The sequence below is a fragment of the Myxocyprinus asiaticus genome, chromosome 26 (assembly GCF_019703515.2).
Source record: "Myxocyprinus asiaticus isolate MX2 ecotype Aquarium Trade chromosome 26, UBuf_Myxa_2, whole genome shotgun sequence".
NCBI lineage: Eukaryota > Metazoa > Chordata > Actinopteri > Cypriniformes > Catostomidae > Myxocyprinus > Myxocyprinus asiaticus.
Genome location: NC_059369.1, coordinates 44,233,507 through 44,250,000, shown reverse-complemented (window position 1 = coordinate 44,250,000; position 16,494 = coordinate 44,233,507). Strand labels below are relative to the sequence as shown.

Below are 16,494 nucleotides of genomic sequence, written 5' to 3'. Positions count from 1 at the left end.
GCTTCCCTTATTTTTTTTAGCTTTTGAGCAAATTTTAGCCTTTCATTTTCTCTGAGAACATCTCAATCTCCCGTCTTCCTGTTTTAGGCAATTCGGACTCAAAAAGACAGTACGGTTTAAACAACAATTTTGTGCTTTGTTCAGGCAGACATGTGCAGTATTGTTCCTTCAGAAGTTTATTTCAATACTCTTCACTCCCTAAATTGTACGAGCCTGGATATTCTCATTTATTTCAAAACGCCCCCACACTATCAAGGGATTCCTTCGTACAAATGTTATACACACATAGATACACTCTCTCCCTTTTAAACAACGGGCTCTTGTGACACTGTTCGGATCCGTGCCCAGAGGAAGGAGCCAATAAAGTTAAAATATGTATTTGAGAGCAGAGAGAGTTCATGAGGGACTGTTTAAATTGGACAGTAGAGTTTCCGCTGTGGCTGAGAGTCCAAAATCAGCAATGATCCGGATGGCTGTGACACTTGCACACCTTGCAATACCTCCATTATGACCTTGATTTACTCTGTTGTTTCATTGGGCTGGTCAAAGACATTATGCATAAAAGACCCCATTAAATGACTTGACAAGTGCAGTTTTTTTCTCCCTGTGCTGACATTTTTCCTATTCCCTAAATTAAGAAAGATGGGGCAGAACATATCAAAGAACCAACCCAGTCTCATATAACGAGATCATGAAATTGGATGTGTTGGCTCGCATAAAAACGTGCAACTTTTGCTCCCATAAGAGAAAAATAAACAAACCAAAGAACAACGATTTTTCCGAAGTTTAACCCCAAACCTAAACCTAACCATAAAGTCTAACCCCTTACCCAAACCCTAAACATAACCACGATTTGAATAGGAAAATCTCTGTTGTGTACCATGGAAAAAAGGATGAGGGAAACGTATTACAGGTTATTGACATACATCAGTCCTTTGTATTGTACTTTATCTAAATTTGTTCACCAACATTTCCTTTCTTAAAATAAAGTATTGGATAGGAGGCTCGCAAAAATTTGATCGATTTTAAGTTGGGAATAAAAGTTGTAACTTTTCGTACAAGCCGACTTGTACAATATCTTACGATTTCGCCATCTTGTATGAAATATTACAAGTTGTCATGAGACTATTGCGAAACTGTTCCGTGACGATCCGGGCCAGTTGACACGATTAACTCTTTTTTTCACAATGGTGCTGAACGTACACAACAAATACGTCAGTTAACGATGGCATGAGGTAAACATTGGAGCAATTGCGCTATGGAGGATGATTGCATATTCCAGTTTTTAGGACTGTTTTTTTCCCTGGTTTTTACTCTGCTAAACCACAGGAAGGACATGTCACAAAATTTAAAGCAAAGAGGAAAAAGTCGAGAGGTTTACCATCAGATGCTGAGGGGTTGTGTATGTCACCGGACATGAACACACAGAAAGGTAAAAGTTCAGGGGCCTGGGTAGCTCAGCGAGTATTGACGCTGACTAACACCCCTGGAGTCACGAGTTTGAATCCAGAGCGTGCTGAGTGACTCCAGCCAGGTCTCCTGAGCAACCAAATTGGCCCGGTTGCTAGGGAGGATAGAGTCACATTGGGTAACCTCCTCGTGGTCGCTATAATGTGGTTCGCTCTCGGTGGGGCGCGTGGTGAGAATGAGCGTGAAGCCTCCACACGCGCTACGTCTCCGCGGTAACGCGCTCAACAAGCCATGTGATAAGATGCGCGGATTGACAGTCTCAGACGTGGAGGCAACTGAGATTCGTCCTCCGCCACCCGGATTGAGGCGAGTCACTACGCCACCACGAGGACTCAGAGCGCATTGGGAATTGGGCAATCCATACTGGGGAGAAAAATAAAAAAGAAAGGTAAAAGTTCCCAAAATAGCTAAAAAGGACATTTATATGCAAAAAAAATGATCAATTACTGTATATATTAATATAATCTACCTCCCTGACGTAAAGAGCCTCTAGAAAAATAATGTACTATATTAGTTAAACCATGACCATGAAGATTCACTAAACACACTATTTTTTATTCAATTAAAAATAAATTAAAAAAATGTGCGAACTTTGCCAGCTACACAGAAACAGCTGAGTTACAGTACATTGGCGTTGGCAATTTGACAATCGTGAGTCATCACGTACAGTACTAAAGCCATTAGCTAACCGTGCCGAGAAATCCGGGCAGAGAATGGTTTGTAATAGTACCGTGCCAAACCGTACTCAAGTGGAAAATGCTCTGCAGTTGTTCCTCATCGTGCTCAGAACTGTTCGGCCCAACAGTGGATAAGTGTTTTATGGTGGCTAGTCAATTGCAGGTGGTATTAGAGGGGACAATTTCATTCTAGAGACCATTTCATTGTTCAAAAATCTGTGTAATGGAAGATATCATCTTATTTGATGTTGTTGTTCGTTTTACCAAAAGAGAGAGACTGTACATTTTAAATGAGTATATCTGTTAATTTTGTCAACTTTTAGGAGTGCACTAGCACATTGATTACTTCAAATAATAGACACGGACTAGATTTGATTGGATGTCTTTAAAAATAAGAGGAGATGGATAGAACTGTCATCACATCCACAAAAAGTTTCGGGCTTGATTGACTTGAATATTGAGTCTAGATGGTTGTGTTTGTTCACTGATGGCATTATCACCAGCAGTTGGACGAAAATGAAATGTATGCCTGCAGCCTAATTGCATTATGTCGGAGTGTTTTTCAATAACTCTTCAAAGTCCCTCCCTTGAGGATGTGTATATGCGTGAGAGAGAGAAAGAGAGATTGATGAAGAGAGATGGAAAATCTTGACCTAAGTGCAGTCTTTCTCTCCACCGTTCAAGTGCTGTTTAAGTAAAGCTGAAAATTGTTAAACTGACAGCGGTGGAAATGATTCTGTACAGCATCATTGAATGACAGAATGCATTGGGAATATTTTTGCATGGCCCAGTGTGGAAAAGGGCAACGTTGCATCACAGTCACATTTAGAAACTAAAGGGCTTTTCACAGTATGCTTAACCCTGGGTTAGCGACGTTTCACACTTTTGAAAAGGGCTTAACACCACTTTTAATCTGAGGTTATGAAGCCCTGCAGCAGGGCTTTTGCTATGCTGTCTCTGATGTGGGAGCAGTTAGAAATGCTGAGTGAAAATGTCCTCTGCGTTTTCCTTTGATTCCTTCATCTTTCTTTATGTAGCATGTTTCAAAAGACTTACTGTAGACTTACTTCAAAAGACAAGCAAAGCGGATTTCCTGGGCAAAATTTCCAAAGTTGTTATAACAGGTTGCATACTTGCATTTAATGTCATTACCCTTTTAAATATGCAAATAAAATGTTATCACTGCATTTACAAATTTACAGTCTGAAAAATTAAAACCAGACAACCCAGGATTAATGAAACCCAGGGAAAAATATGAACAGTGTGAAACTTGAAACAAGCCTAGGAATATGATAATCCACGGTTAAACTTTTCAAGTGTGAAAAGCTCACATGAAACCCACAATGTTACAAATTGTTTTCTTTGTGTAATGCGACTTGCAAAACTAGCTCTTGTGAAGCATTATGCAGAACTGATGCATGCGGAAAATGACCCTTAAAAGGAAAACACTTTCCCATTTTTGTAAAAGTTTTCTTTGAGCCCTCTGAAACGTTGACTTTGCGGTGAAACGACTATTAAACGTCTATGTGAGGGAGTGCACACAAATCAGCTCCCTCTAACAGTCAGGTTCAGTGAAAAGCAGCTTTTAAACATTTCTCTCTCTTTTGTCTCCTCTTTCGCTCACCCTGGCCAAACCAAACGGGAAAGGAAGTCTGAATTAGAAACGGAGGGGCGGAAGAAGTCAGGGGGAGAGAGTGCAACCCATTCCCAAAAGTTTCTGCTGCTTTTCTACTGCAAATCCAGATGTGGGTCTGGCACACTCACAGAAAAGATCTTCTTTCTTTGCTCAGAGCCAAAAAGACATTTCGAAACAGCTGAGCAACGACATGCTGCTTGCGAACATTCAGACCGGCCACGCCGCAGGGGGAGGCATTTAGAGGAGCATTTAAATGTGAGGACGCTCAAGACTAAATGTAAAGCCTTAACTAATGTGACACTAAAATGACTTCATGCCTCGTTCTGAGTAGAATTCACATGCTGTTTTAACTACTCAAAGATGATTTAAAGTAATATATATGCAGTAGATAATGTGTAATTTTGAGTTCGTTTTAGTGGTGTGTAACAGCACACCAGTGCATACTTTCAGGAAAACTTTGTTTCGGCTGCTTGTTTTGGCCAGATTTGGCTATAAATGACGTCACACCCATTCGTTCTTCGATTTCGTATGAAGTATGTCTTAAGTCGTTGGTCAGCCTGGTCCGCTCGCCTTCTTTAAGGCCTTCACGCAAGTACTTATACGCAGACGCGAGCGCTTGGCCAACACATGGCCAATGCGTTGTCCCGTTGTACATACATTACGTGCACTCTTGCGTTACTCTGGCGGTTACAAACCTCAGACCACAAGAGGGCAATAGATTTTTTTTAGGCGTGACCACGAAACCGGTGCTGTGTCCGAAACCAGGAAAATGCTGCCTTCGGAGGCTGTATATGTAGGCAGGATGAAAATAAGGTGCTTTTCAAACCGTTTGGAGACAAGTTTCCTTAAGATTTCCATTCATTCAAAACAGCTGTCAGTTAAGCCACTGATTAGGCAGCAAGTCAGCTGCCTACGTTTTCGGATGCAACCCGGATATGATAGATGAGTTGATAGTTGAGGAGTGGGGAGAGACACGGAGAAAAAACAAATTCGTCTGAATGGACTAGGGACAAAAATTCGGGGCCTGGGTAGCTCAGCGAGTATTGACGCTGACTACCACCCCTGGAGTCACGAGTTCGAATCCAGGGTGTGCTGAGTGACTCCAGCCAGGTCTCCTAAGCAACCAAATTGGCCCGGTTGCTAGGGAGGGTAGAGTCACATGGGGTAACCTCCTCGTGGTCATGATTAGTGGTTCTCGCTCTCAATGGGGCGTGTGGTAAGTTGTGCGCGGATCGCAGAGAGTAGCACGAGCCTCCACATGCTGTGAGTCTCCGCGGTGTCATGCACAACGAGTCACGTGATAAGATGCACGGATTGACGGTCTCAGAAGTGGAGACTTGTCCTCCGCCACCCGGATTGAGGTGAGTAACCGCGCCACCACGAGGACCTACTAAGTAGTGGGAATTGGGCATTCCAAATTGGTAGAAAAGGGGAAAAGTCTGCGTTTGAGTATGTTTGGGCCTTTAGTCTCTTTTTAAACAACAACAACTTTTAGACTGTATGCAATGCACAATATCCCTCACAAAATGTACATTAATACATTGTAGGCCTATTAATAATACCATATCAATAATACAAAATCATAGTAATAATACCATTTTCGAAAGTGACAAGTTTTAGTCAAATGTAGCAGATTTTGGAGCTATGCAACCCATGCACAACAGACATTAACATTCATATTGCTTATCTAGTGCAAATGGATGATGATGGCTAGCTGAACAGTGTGTCTCGCGCTTGCGTGATCACAGCCACGCCGGTGTCACGGTGGAAAGGCGGAGGAAGCACAGCAGCAGCAGGAGGAGGAGGGGTTGGGGTTTGCTGGAGAAGCTGCTTATGTGTGAATAGTGTTGTGCGGAACAGCTTGCTGGAAGCGGGCCAGCGGTCCCTGTGAAACAAGCGTTGAGAGCGGAGAGGGATGGGATGGGATGCGCTGGCACTGCCGCTGCAGCTTTACCGGGGATCACATGAACGGCATGGAGGATGCTGACTGCGATGATGCTGTCTTCTCCTTTTGGATGTAACGCTTCTGGATTACTATTATCACTGGAGAGCAAATATATCTGCATTTCGCCGAGGATTTAATGTGCGCGGGACCGCAAGAGATTGTAACAAGGTAAATCGGTGGTCTGTTTTGACGAACATCACCCGTGATGGGATTTTTGACATGACGACTGTTGCGTTTAGGGGCAGGCACTGAGTTTGCATACTAAACTTGAACCATGGCTAGCTCATTTGCTTTGCATGGTCACCATTGCTGCCCATTCAGATTCATTTTTCTAAGGCTTTCTTAACCTGTACTGACAGCTGAAATACTGTCAGATACACTGTTGAAAGTGACTTGGTTATAAAAGCATTGCATACATGTGACCATCACGGTCATATCCTTAAAGATCAGTAAAGCTGCTGTTGTATTCGGTCTGCTTTATTTGTTTTGCTTGCAATGTCCTATAACAGCCCCATAGAACATGGAGTTAAATTAGTGCCACAATTCTGCGCGCACAAAATTATATTTTGAGTGCATAAAAAAAAATGTCTGCGTGCGCAAGGTGATATTTTGAGCACGCAAAAAGGTATTTTGCATGCAGAGTGGGTAGGAGGAGAAAGCAAAATTCACATTCAAATAAATTATTAATACATTTATTCAAGCGCAAAATTGATTTACGTGTGCTCAAAATGAATTTATCTTTGCAAGAATATACATTGCTTTACAAATCAAGTTCAAGCACGTGCAAAATAACTTTTTTGTGCGCTCAAAATATCATCTTGCATGTGCAAAAAAAATGTGTGCGCTCTAAATATCATCTTGCGTGTGCAGAATAACTTTTTGTGCACTCACAATTTTATCCTGCATGTGCAGAAAAGTTTTTGTGCACTCAAAATATCATCTTGCACCTGCAAAATAAAATTCTGTGCACTCAAAATTGTATCATGCGTGTGCAGAACATTTTTTGCGTGCTCAAAATATCATCTTGCGTGCAAAATAACTTTTTGTGCACTCAAAATTTCATCTTAAATGCCCAGAACATTTCTGTGCGCTCAAAATCAAATTTTGCGCATGCAGAATTGTGGCACATATTTAACTCCATAATATAATGAACGGCTTTTCACTATGCCTTAAAGTAATAGTTCACCTAAAATGAAAGTGCTCTCAACATTTACTCACACTCATGTCATCCTAGATGTGTATGACTTTTTTTCTTCAGCTGAACACAAACGAAGATTTTTTTTGTTATAAAAAATATCTCCACTGTGTTGGTCCTATCAATGGAAGTGAATGGTGATCAGAACTTTGATGGTCCAAAAAGCACATAAAGGCAGCATAAAAGTAATCCATACAACACCACCGGTGTAATCCATGTCTTCAGAAGTGATATGACAGGTGTGGGTGAGAAACACCCCTTTTTTTTCCTTCTTTTTTTTACTATAAATGTCCACTTCTCTCCTTAAGTCCAAAGTATACTTAGTTTTTGAGGCGAACGCTTAGCGTCTGCGCACAGTTTTTTGCTGCCTTTCAAAGTATGCTTCATTTGACTGTGCACATGCATGCTATGACTGGTATGAGATACTGGAAGTTTATATGTCATAAATATGTCTTTATATTCCTTCGGATTTGAGTTGAAGAAATGCATATATCTCCTGACCTCCTCAATCACTTACTCTTAACATGCACATCCACTATTGTTGTTTTCACCTTCATCTCCTGTTGTTTATTGGCGATTACATCTTTTAGCACTTCTTCGTAACAGCAATGGCTCAACTGAGAGTGTTGCAACCTTGTGGACCCACTGATTAGTGCAAATAATTCCAGGTGTTCAGGGTTCATGTGGTTAGAAAAACCTAGCTGCACACGTTTAGTACTCAAGCACTCTGCTGATGACAAAATTTGCGTCACACATCCTGTGCGTCGGCTTCTGACCGAAGTATACTTTGTGCTTCAGAGTTCTGTTGATTTTGGTGATTCGTCCATATTGCCACCTACTGGGCAGGGAGCAGACGTTGTAGTGAAAAAGGACTTAAATATTGATCTGTTTCTCACCCACACCTATCATTTTGCTTCTGAAGACACAGATTAAACCACTGGAGTCGTATGGATTACTTTTATGCTGCCTTTATGTGCTTTTTGGAGCTTCAAAGTTCCGGCCACTATTCATTTGCATTGTGAGGACCAACAGAGCTGGGATATTCTTCTAAAAATCTTCATTTGTGTTTTGCAGAGGAAAGAAAGTCATACACATCTGGGATGGCATGAGGGTGAGGAAATGATGAAAGTACATAAATACCCCCTTGGAGTGTACAAGGGTTTGTGTTTGACAGCGTCTGCCATCATTACCTCCAACAGGAGCCACTCCATGGCTTTTATTCTTATTAGTTGTGCATGTTTCATGTCGGTGTCTGATATGATCTTATTAGGATATTTACTAATATAAAAGGCTTGTATATCTGTGGTGATCTGTCATGGTCTGTGTATCATACCTCTTTGTGGTGGTGTCTCTCAAGCTAAGATATAGCTTAGGATTTAGCATGGTTAAACCGCAATGACAGGGCATTGGGGTCAGTCTTAAATGGGTTTATCAGTGTCAGATTATGCCTGATTAATCGTCCCTGGAACGCATGAGAGTGAGTGCATATTATAATGAAAAGGATATAAAAAGTATTACATGCACTTTTGGAATGTGCGTGTTGTGTGATTTTAATGACGTCACAGGTTCACAGGGCAGTGTGAGTGTAGTGTGCCACTCTGGAGTTTAACTGAGGAAGAAGTGACTCACCATTCAGTGATTACAGACCGCACACAAACACACAACTACTAACAAACACAGCTTTCCCAACAGCAGATTGTGAGATTCTGACAGAAGGGTTCAGAGCTTGTCCACCATCCCCTCCAGATACACCCCAGTGAGCAGCGTAAATATAAAATACAATAAGACACTTACAGTGGAAGTGAATGGGGCCAATCTATAATGGTTAAAATGCTCGCTGTTTCAAAAGTATAGCCACAAGATGTAAACAGTACTGACTGAACCATGAAAATGTATTGCACTGTTTTAAATAAATAAATATATAAATATTAATATATATGAACTAATATTAAAATGTTAAAGTCAGCTGATTTTTAAATTGACGTTGTTTCCTTTGTCCACAAGAGGGCGCAATAAACATAAACCATTCAGCATCGTTATATTATTGCAAAGAACATTCTTATCCTGACTGTTAAAAAAGAGCATTTCATTTTCAACTAATGTGCATAAAATAAATATGTTTTAGTCGGTCCATATTCTCAAATGTTAAGTCAAAATTAAAATGAGGGGGGAAACGCTTCAATAGGCAGTTCACATGGTGTTACACTTGCACTGATTCCTACTACTCCAGACTCAAGCTTCATAATAGCAGCGAAATACCACATTGTTTTTTATTCAGTACAGTTGTATGTAGAGTAGCAATATTCCCAGATAGCAGTGGTATCCGGCTGAACTCGGTGGTGAAGCGGCTCAGACTATGAGCAGAGGCCAGGGGCTGTTCAAACAGATGAAACACAACAGACTGGAACTGAACGCGAGAATCTCGAGACACATATTTCCAAGTTGAACATCTTTCCTGACAAAGCATTTAAACAACTCATAATCTGAGAAACGCTTATAAGAGAGCAAGACGCATCGGCCAAAGACCTCCACCAACTGTAAGGGGCTGTTCACACCACCACCAACTGTAAGGGGCTGTTCACACCGAACGGTTTTGCAACCATCCATTTGTTTATGTAAACGCGCGCTAGACAAATGTCTTTGTTTCGCTTTGTTTTTGTTTATTCAGCGTCTCATGCAGGAGCGCTGTATTTTAGATGATGTGTCTAATTAAAAAGAGCTTTAAAAGCATATTGAGACACCTGCTTTCTGTTAAACTGTATTTGTTGTGCTGTGTCTCGCCTTTTTTAGTGCAAGAATGTGTTCGATCTGAAGTCATTGTATTACAGTGAGGATACATTTTTTTTTTTTTATTGAAATCAGATGCGTTTCTGATTTGTTTGTACATTTCTCTCGGCTGCATGAAGATATTCATTTGCTTTCTCATGTCACTTGCTTTAAATATGCAGCTTAGCTTGCTAACGAATGCATAAATGTGAGCAGCTTGATATAAACGAAGGCAAATAGATGCTAATAGATGGGAACAATCGTGACATTTAAACATTTGGGTAGGAGTTGCGTGTTTTTTTGTCACATTGTTCTAACTGCTTGTTAGCGTCCTCTCAGCCTTGTCGGCAAACATACTGCCGTTCTCTACTAATGCAGCATCTAGCCAACAAATTAATTACTTTATAATGATATGATAACGTGTACTGTAGTGTACTGTATGCATACCTTTTCATTGTTGATGTTTAAACAAACACCACAAGGCATCAGTGAAGTGATAGTTTTTATTTCGCCTCTAGAGGCCGCTCTCATACTGTATAACGGCAGCGGACCCTTCCCAGCCGCTCCAGCACCGGATGCAACAGGGAAAAACTATCGGTGTGGATTTTTGCCGATAGTTCCAGAAATCTGACCGATATATCGGTCGACCTCTAGTATGAAATGCTGCACACTGTACTCTCTGCGTTCAGCATCTTTCTCTTAAGTTATGAATGTGTAATAGCATGTTAGTATGTCAACAAATGGACTACTAGAATTTGAGGAAGGATTGAATTATTAAAGAAATGTTCTGGGTTCAATACAAGTTAAGCAGCAGTATCTGTGGCATAATATTGATAACCACAAAAAGTTCCTTGTTTATTTAAAAAAAGAGGTTATAGCAAGGCGCTAATAATGGACGGGAATAGAATAAGTGCATAAACACAAAAATACACATCGTTTTGAAAGTATAGCCACAAGACAAACATTATACATGTTACACATGATGTTAGTGTGATAAAATCGCTTGCTAACCTTATCTGAGTTGTTATCCAATTCCTGGAAATACAGGGCTTCGTTGTCATGGCAATGAAGTTGTAATTTTGGATATAACTCTGTATAGATTAGTAGGTTACTTAGTGAATTTATCACACTAAAATCATACTGACAGTGTAATGTTTATGTCTTGTGTTTACGTCTTTGTGAAGGAATTAGACATTAAAACAAAACCTCATCAGTAAAGACTGGACCAAGTTCAGTTGAGTCAGTTCACAGTGAGTTAGGTTAGGTCTATAATATGGAAATCTGATCCAACCCAGTGGTTTAGGGACGATAATACAAATGTTGTCTGAGGGGGTGTTATTCTGCAGACAGAATATCAGCTTTTAAGAGGTAGAGTCAGTAGGGTAAAACGGTGTGTTATAGAGAGGGTAAAACAGTTTTAGCATGACCGAGAGAAATGCATCAAGCCAGACCCCCTTGTAAAGAACACATCTTCACAGGTCAATAGCAAACTCACACCGGTCTGTTTTGAAACACAATCAGTCTTGTGTTCTGTCACATGGTTGTGTGTTTGCTTTAAGTCCTCTTTAGCTCAGCTGTGGAAGAAGGCAAGGAGAAGAGGAAGACAGGATGTGTTTTTAGTCTTGTGACTCCCCTCCTCCAGTCTTCATGTGTGTGGAGGAAATGTGAGCCATACTGCTTTTATCAGCCTCATTGTTTGTGTTCCTCAGGGACGGTGCTTCCTGATGGCAGCCAGAACACTCCACATGTTCCCATTCTGAGCTTACGTCCTTACATACATCACCATCGCACTGAAAAGCTTAAGAAATCAGGCGCTTTTTTCTCTTTCCTTTTGAACTTGGCATACATGAAGAGGTAGAGGGAGTGGGAGAGCGAGTGTTAGCATGAAAGCAAGGGAGAAAGATTGAATAAAAGAGAGATATAGGACACGAGAGAATGAGAGAGAGTGAGTCAGTGCAGATCTGCCTCTCTGACTCCTATATCCAAACAGGAAGCGGATGGAAAGGCTTTACATGCTGATGGATGCGAACTACCGCTGCTGTTAGTATCGCATTCACCGACTCTCAGATTCCTTTAAAAGAATGACTAGAAAAATAAATAAATGAAAAGCTCTCAAGAAGGAGAGAGGACAATGTGAGTATCGGGTTACATTTTAGATCTTTGTACTTGAGTTGTCAAACCAGCTGAACCCAAAAGGACGTATATCTCAAGTGTTGACATGGCTGTTATTCAGACTCTGTTCCTCACAGATGTGCTCCATCCACCTGCTCTTAATGGGATGTTTACTGTACGACTTGGCACAGAAACAGCAATCTTAAGTAAACATGCACATAGTGTGTGGGAGTAAAGAAAAAGCATGGAAGGTGGAAGATGTGGTTCTGTCAGAGGTGGTGTGTGTCTGGACTGTTGACATCTAGCCGGGCCCGGTGGGAGGGCTTCTGAATACACATATGAAACGGTGTATTTAGTGTGTTTGTTTTTCTTGCAGACTCAATTTAATATTAATAATGAGCAGTCCTCTCTGGCATTGATAAACAAGACATTCCCCACCATGGCAGATGGCAATCAAAGCACTAATCAGATTGCGGTCTGGTACAGTTTAGGTGTCTATAAGTGATGTGGTAGGATCCCTCTTGCTCCAATTAGTGACGGTTGAGGGTAGTAGAATTATATTAAAATGGGCTCACCCAGCTGTAAGACCCAATCTCTTGGCTTTACTGAATTTCAGATAGAAGCAATTCTTTCGGATTAATCAGGAATTCATTTTTTTACGACCTAAAAATGTGACGCGTGGGGGTAATATTTAATCGGGGGTTCATATGTTATCGACAGTGTCACGCACACACTTTGTTGAGAACGCAAGAGACGGAGGCTCCCGATTTTCGCCGTCAGGACTTCATTCAAGTCAGACAGGTTTATTTTAAAGTCGGCATGAAATGGAAGTTGCAACCGACTTCCGTATTGTGATGTATTTCCGAGTGAAACAGTTTATTGAACTAGAAAAAAATCTGGGGCGGGGATTTGAGTTTATCCAATGGTTGTTGATTGGATTGTGAAAATGTGGGCGTTGCATAGCGGAATAGAGGCAGATCTGAATGCGAGATTGCAGCGGACACACACACACCCCTACCACCGTGCTGCTCGAGTCAGAGCCGGTTATCGGTGAAATTGAGCAGCGATCTCAACACATTTATAATCAAAATGACAACATAGGGGGCCTGGGTAGCTTAGCGAGTAAAGACACTGACTGCCACACCTGGAGTCACGAGTTCGAATCCAGGGTGTGCTGAGTGACTCCAGTCATGGTCCTAAGCAACCAAATTGGCCCGGTTGCTAGGGAGGGTAGAGTCACGTTGGCATAACCTCCTCGTGGTCGCTATAATGTGGTTCTCGCTCTCGGTGGGGCGTGTGGTGAGTTGTGCATGGATGCCGCGGAGAATAGCGTGAAGCCTCCACACACGCTAGGTCTCCGTGGTAACGCACTCAACAAGCACGTTCTCAGACGTGGAGGCAACTGAGATTCGTCCTCCGCCACCCGGATTGAGGCGAGTCACTACGCCACCACGAGGACTTAGAGCACATTGGGAATTGGGCATTCCAAATTGGGGAGAAAAATACCCCCCCCCCCATAAAAAAAAAAAAAAAACGACAACATAAACTCACGAGCACATTGTGGTTTTTGCTTACAAAGAGGCTGTAACCGTTGAAAAGCCGTTTTCACCAACACGCGACTGATGCTTCATTCAACTCTACGCGAGGTTGTGGTATTTATAAGAAAGGGGCGGGGTTTAAGTGTACTGAATGATTGGAGAAGTCCTGAATACGTCACCAGAGAGAAGTCTGTTGTGACAGGTAAAAAAATAGCTATTGTTAAGCTGCAATTACCAGGGATGCTGTGATGATACAGCTTTACTATTAACCGCGATTAAAAATGTCATGGTTAATTTAACCGTAAGAATTAATAATCCACGGTTAAAAACCTTGAAATGCTTTATTTACACATGGCAAAAATATTGTATACTATAAATATATAATATAAAAGATTTTATCGGAAGATTTTGTAAGCCTAAATGTGAAAACTCTTGTGCCTGTGTGGGTACTGGAGCTGTTGCTATGGTTACGGATGGTGGCCGCATGGAGCTTTAATGGCCAGGTGTCGTGGACTGAACTGAACTTTCAATTCACATGAAACTGAAGCTTGGAATTCGATATACCAGACTCATATCCATCAAAAAAGCGACTTAAATCGGCTGTTTGAGAGCATTTAAATGACTGACTGAAGACAACAGATGTAAAACATGCAGACAGAAGTCCTAAAAAGATAAACATCTTACAAATGGGACAGGGTGCTTCACTAATCGTCCAACAACAAACTAGTAAGTTTAATCATTTTACAATAAATGTCAATTTTAGTCATGATGGGACTTTAAATCACCTGCTGTAAGCAATGCTCTCATTATTATGCATAGTCCAAAGGTTTATTTGTGAGATGTTGTGAACAGTATTTTTATAGAGTCTGTTGCCGATTCTTTATGTTGGGGTGTCTGACAGAACAACGGATTGCTTTAGTAAACTGTTGCAGAAGAGAAAAACGACTGGATGTCGTGAACTACATGTTATTCTAAAATTACAGCTTGGACCAAGAAATCTTGTAAGATCTAAACTACTCAACATCAGCACTGAAGTGTGAGAAAATCACTGATAATCACTTTTAAAAGTGTGTGTGAGTGAATGAGACTGAATTCTGTTGCTTGAGTGGGAATCACGCTGCATGTGTGTAAGGAGACTTTCTATTCCTGTCACCGTGACCTAGTATTTACAGTTGATTTCACCCTACTGTGAATGTGCTTTCTTTAATCTCCCTCTCTTTCCTTCTCTCGCCTTCCCAACAGATGACGGAAGGGCGGAGATGTCAGGTCCATCTCCTGGATGACAGGAAATTAGAGCTCCTGGTTCAGGTAAGACAACACACACACACACACACACACACACACACACACACACACACACACGTTCTTACAGCAATGTATAGAATAAAGGTAATGCAAAAGCATGACCCAAATATGATATTGGAGATTTGAGTAGATATGTCAGCAGTAGTGCAGAATTATTATTTGAATACTGAACTGTGGATGTGTGAAGTTTTGGTACGTGTTTTTGTGATAAGTGGCTCATATTTCCTCTCGTTTGTCTGGGAAGGGAAATCCCAACTTTTCCTCTGAGACTTAATTAATGTCTTCTGGAAATAGGGGCCTCTGTATCTGTATTTGCACGTGTGTGAGTTTGAACGTTTGCTCTGTGTGAATGTGTAATATGACACTTAATATGCCTTTTCCAATGTCATGGACATTACCTGAACTCTGTTATATGTGTGTGTGTGCATATGTCTGTCTCTGAAGTGTCTTTTAAACATCAGTACAACTAATAGTCAATCTGGCCAGTTTACTTTCCCATAATATCCCCAATCAGCATCGCCCCTAAATCAACTACCCTATCAAAATTCCCCCACACGCACCAAAGCATCCCATAATTGCTCCTATCAGAACACAAACATATTGTCTTAGGAAGAGTTCAGTTTCCATAACAACGCTGTCTGTCTCCCATGCCCTCAGACCTCGATGTAAACAGAACCGTCACCTCGGTACAGCTCTATTTCAACGAGTTCATTTGCACACACACACACTCATATGAACTTTCTCAGGAAATCATGAGGAAAACACTGCCTGTGGTGTGCCGTCCCAGACACTGAAGACATGACTGATAATTCTATTCTGATTTATTTTTCTGTTCTTTTCTGTTTATTTCTATTCTGTGCTGTTCTATTCAGTTCAGTTCTAATCTGTTCTCTTTTTTATTCTATTCTATTCTGTAGAATCTCTGTTCTGTTCCATTCTGTGCTGTTCTATTCTTTTTGTTTTATTCTATTCTATTCAATCTGTCTCGCTCTCTCATTCACACACTCTCTCTCTCACTCTCTGTCAGGTGTGGTTAGCTGACCTGATTCCTCTAGACTCCAATCCAGTTTAAACTCCCATCATAGTTGGAGAAATGTAATTTCTCCGCTGCATACATCTCTCACTTTCCTCTCTCTCTCTCTCTTTCTCCTGTAAATGCTGGAAGATTTGATTGCTGTCGCAGTTTCGCTCTGATAAACTGAGAAATCTAGAAAGGAGAGGAGTTGAAAGAGTCCTTAGCAATCAGGTGAGATGAAAAGAAAGAAGGAAAGAACAGATCCCCAGGAAGAGAGAGAAAGAAAGTGATGAGGCAGAGAGAAGATATTAAAAGACAAGGCAATGACTATGTTTACATGGACACCAGAAAGCCGTTTATTGCGAGAAAGCTGCTTAAGGCTTGAAATCTGTGTATGGGTATACTTGAGCTGTGTTAGCAGCTTTCTTTTTACTCCCATATGCATGCGACTCGATCAGTAAGCAGCTTTCTCAAAGCAAAGGAATTGTTTCATTACACTTGTGTAAATAACAAACTTGGGATCCAAAGAATGGATCCTGCTATTTTATTGGGAGGTTTTTTCACTTTATTTCCAGATATTCCAGAATTGTTGCTGTGTTTGTTTCCTACACTTTCTATAGCGACCTGTAGCGGAATTGCACTACAATAGTGGGGTTTCCCACTTACAGGAAACTCCGGGATTCCCCCAATGTACAAGCGCATAAACGCAAGCATGAGGGACGGTCGATATTTTATATTGGCATGTACAAATGTGTATAATTTATAGTGTATAAGATGTTTCCACCTTACTCCCAGAGTTCTTTCCACTGTGTTGACATGTTTGACGTTTATTATC

General features: G+C 41.1%; 1 protein-coding gene across 9 annotated transcripts in view; it reads left to right on the top strand.

The window, feature by feature from the left end:
• The window catches only part of LOC127416677 (FERM domain-containing protein 4A-like), a 232,445-nt gene that overhangs the window by 144,229 nt on the left and 71,722 nt on the right, over positions 1–16,494 (top strand). For 7 of the 9 annotated variants that reach the window (XM_051656166.1, XM_051656167.1, XM_051656163.1 and 4 more), the window contains exon 2: positions 14,582–14,647. In XM_051656166.1, coding sequence (XP_051512126.1) covers positions 14,582–14,647 — 66 coding nt within the window. Of the gene's footprint in view, positions 1–5,701; positions 5,897–11,803; positions 11,823–14,581; positions 14,648–16,494 lie in introns of those variants that run through there. The other 2 variants (XM_051656168.1, XM_051656169.1) reach the window with 2 other exon arrangements.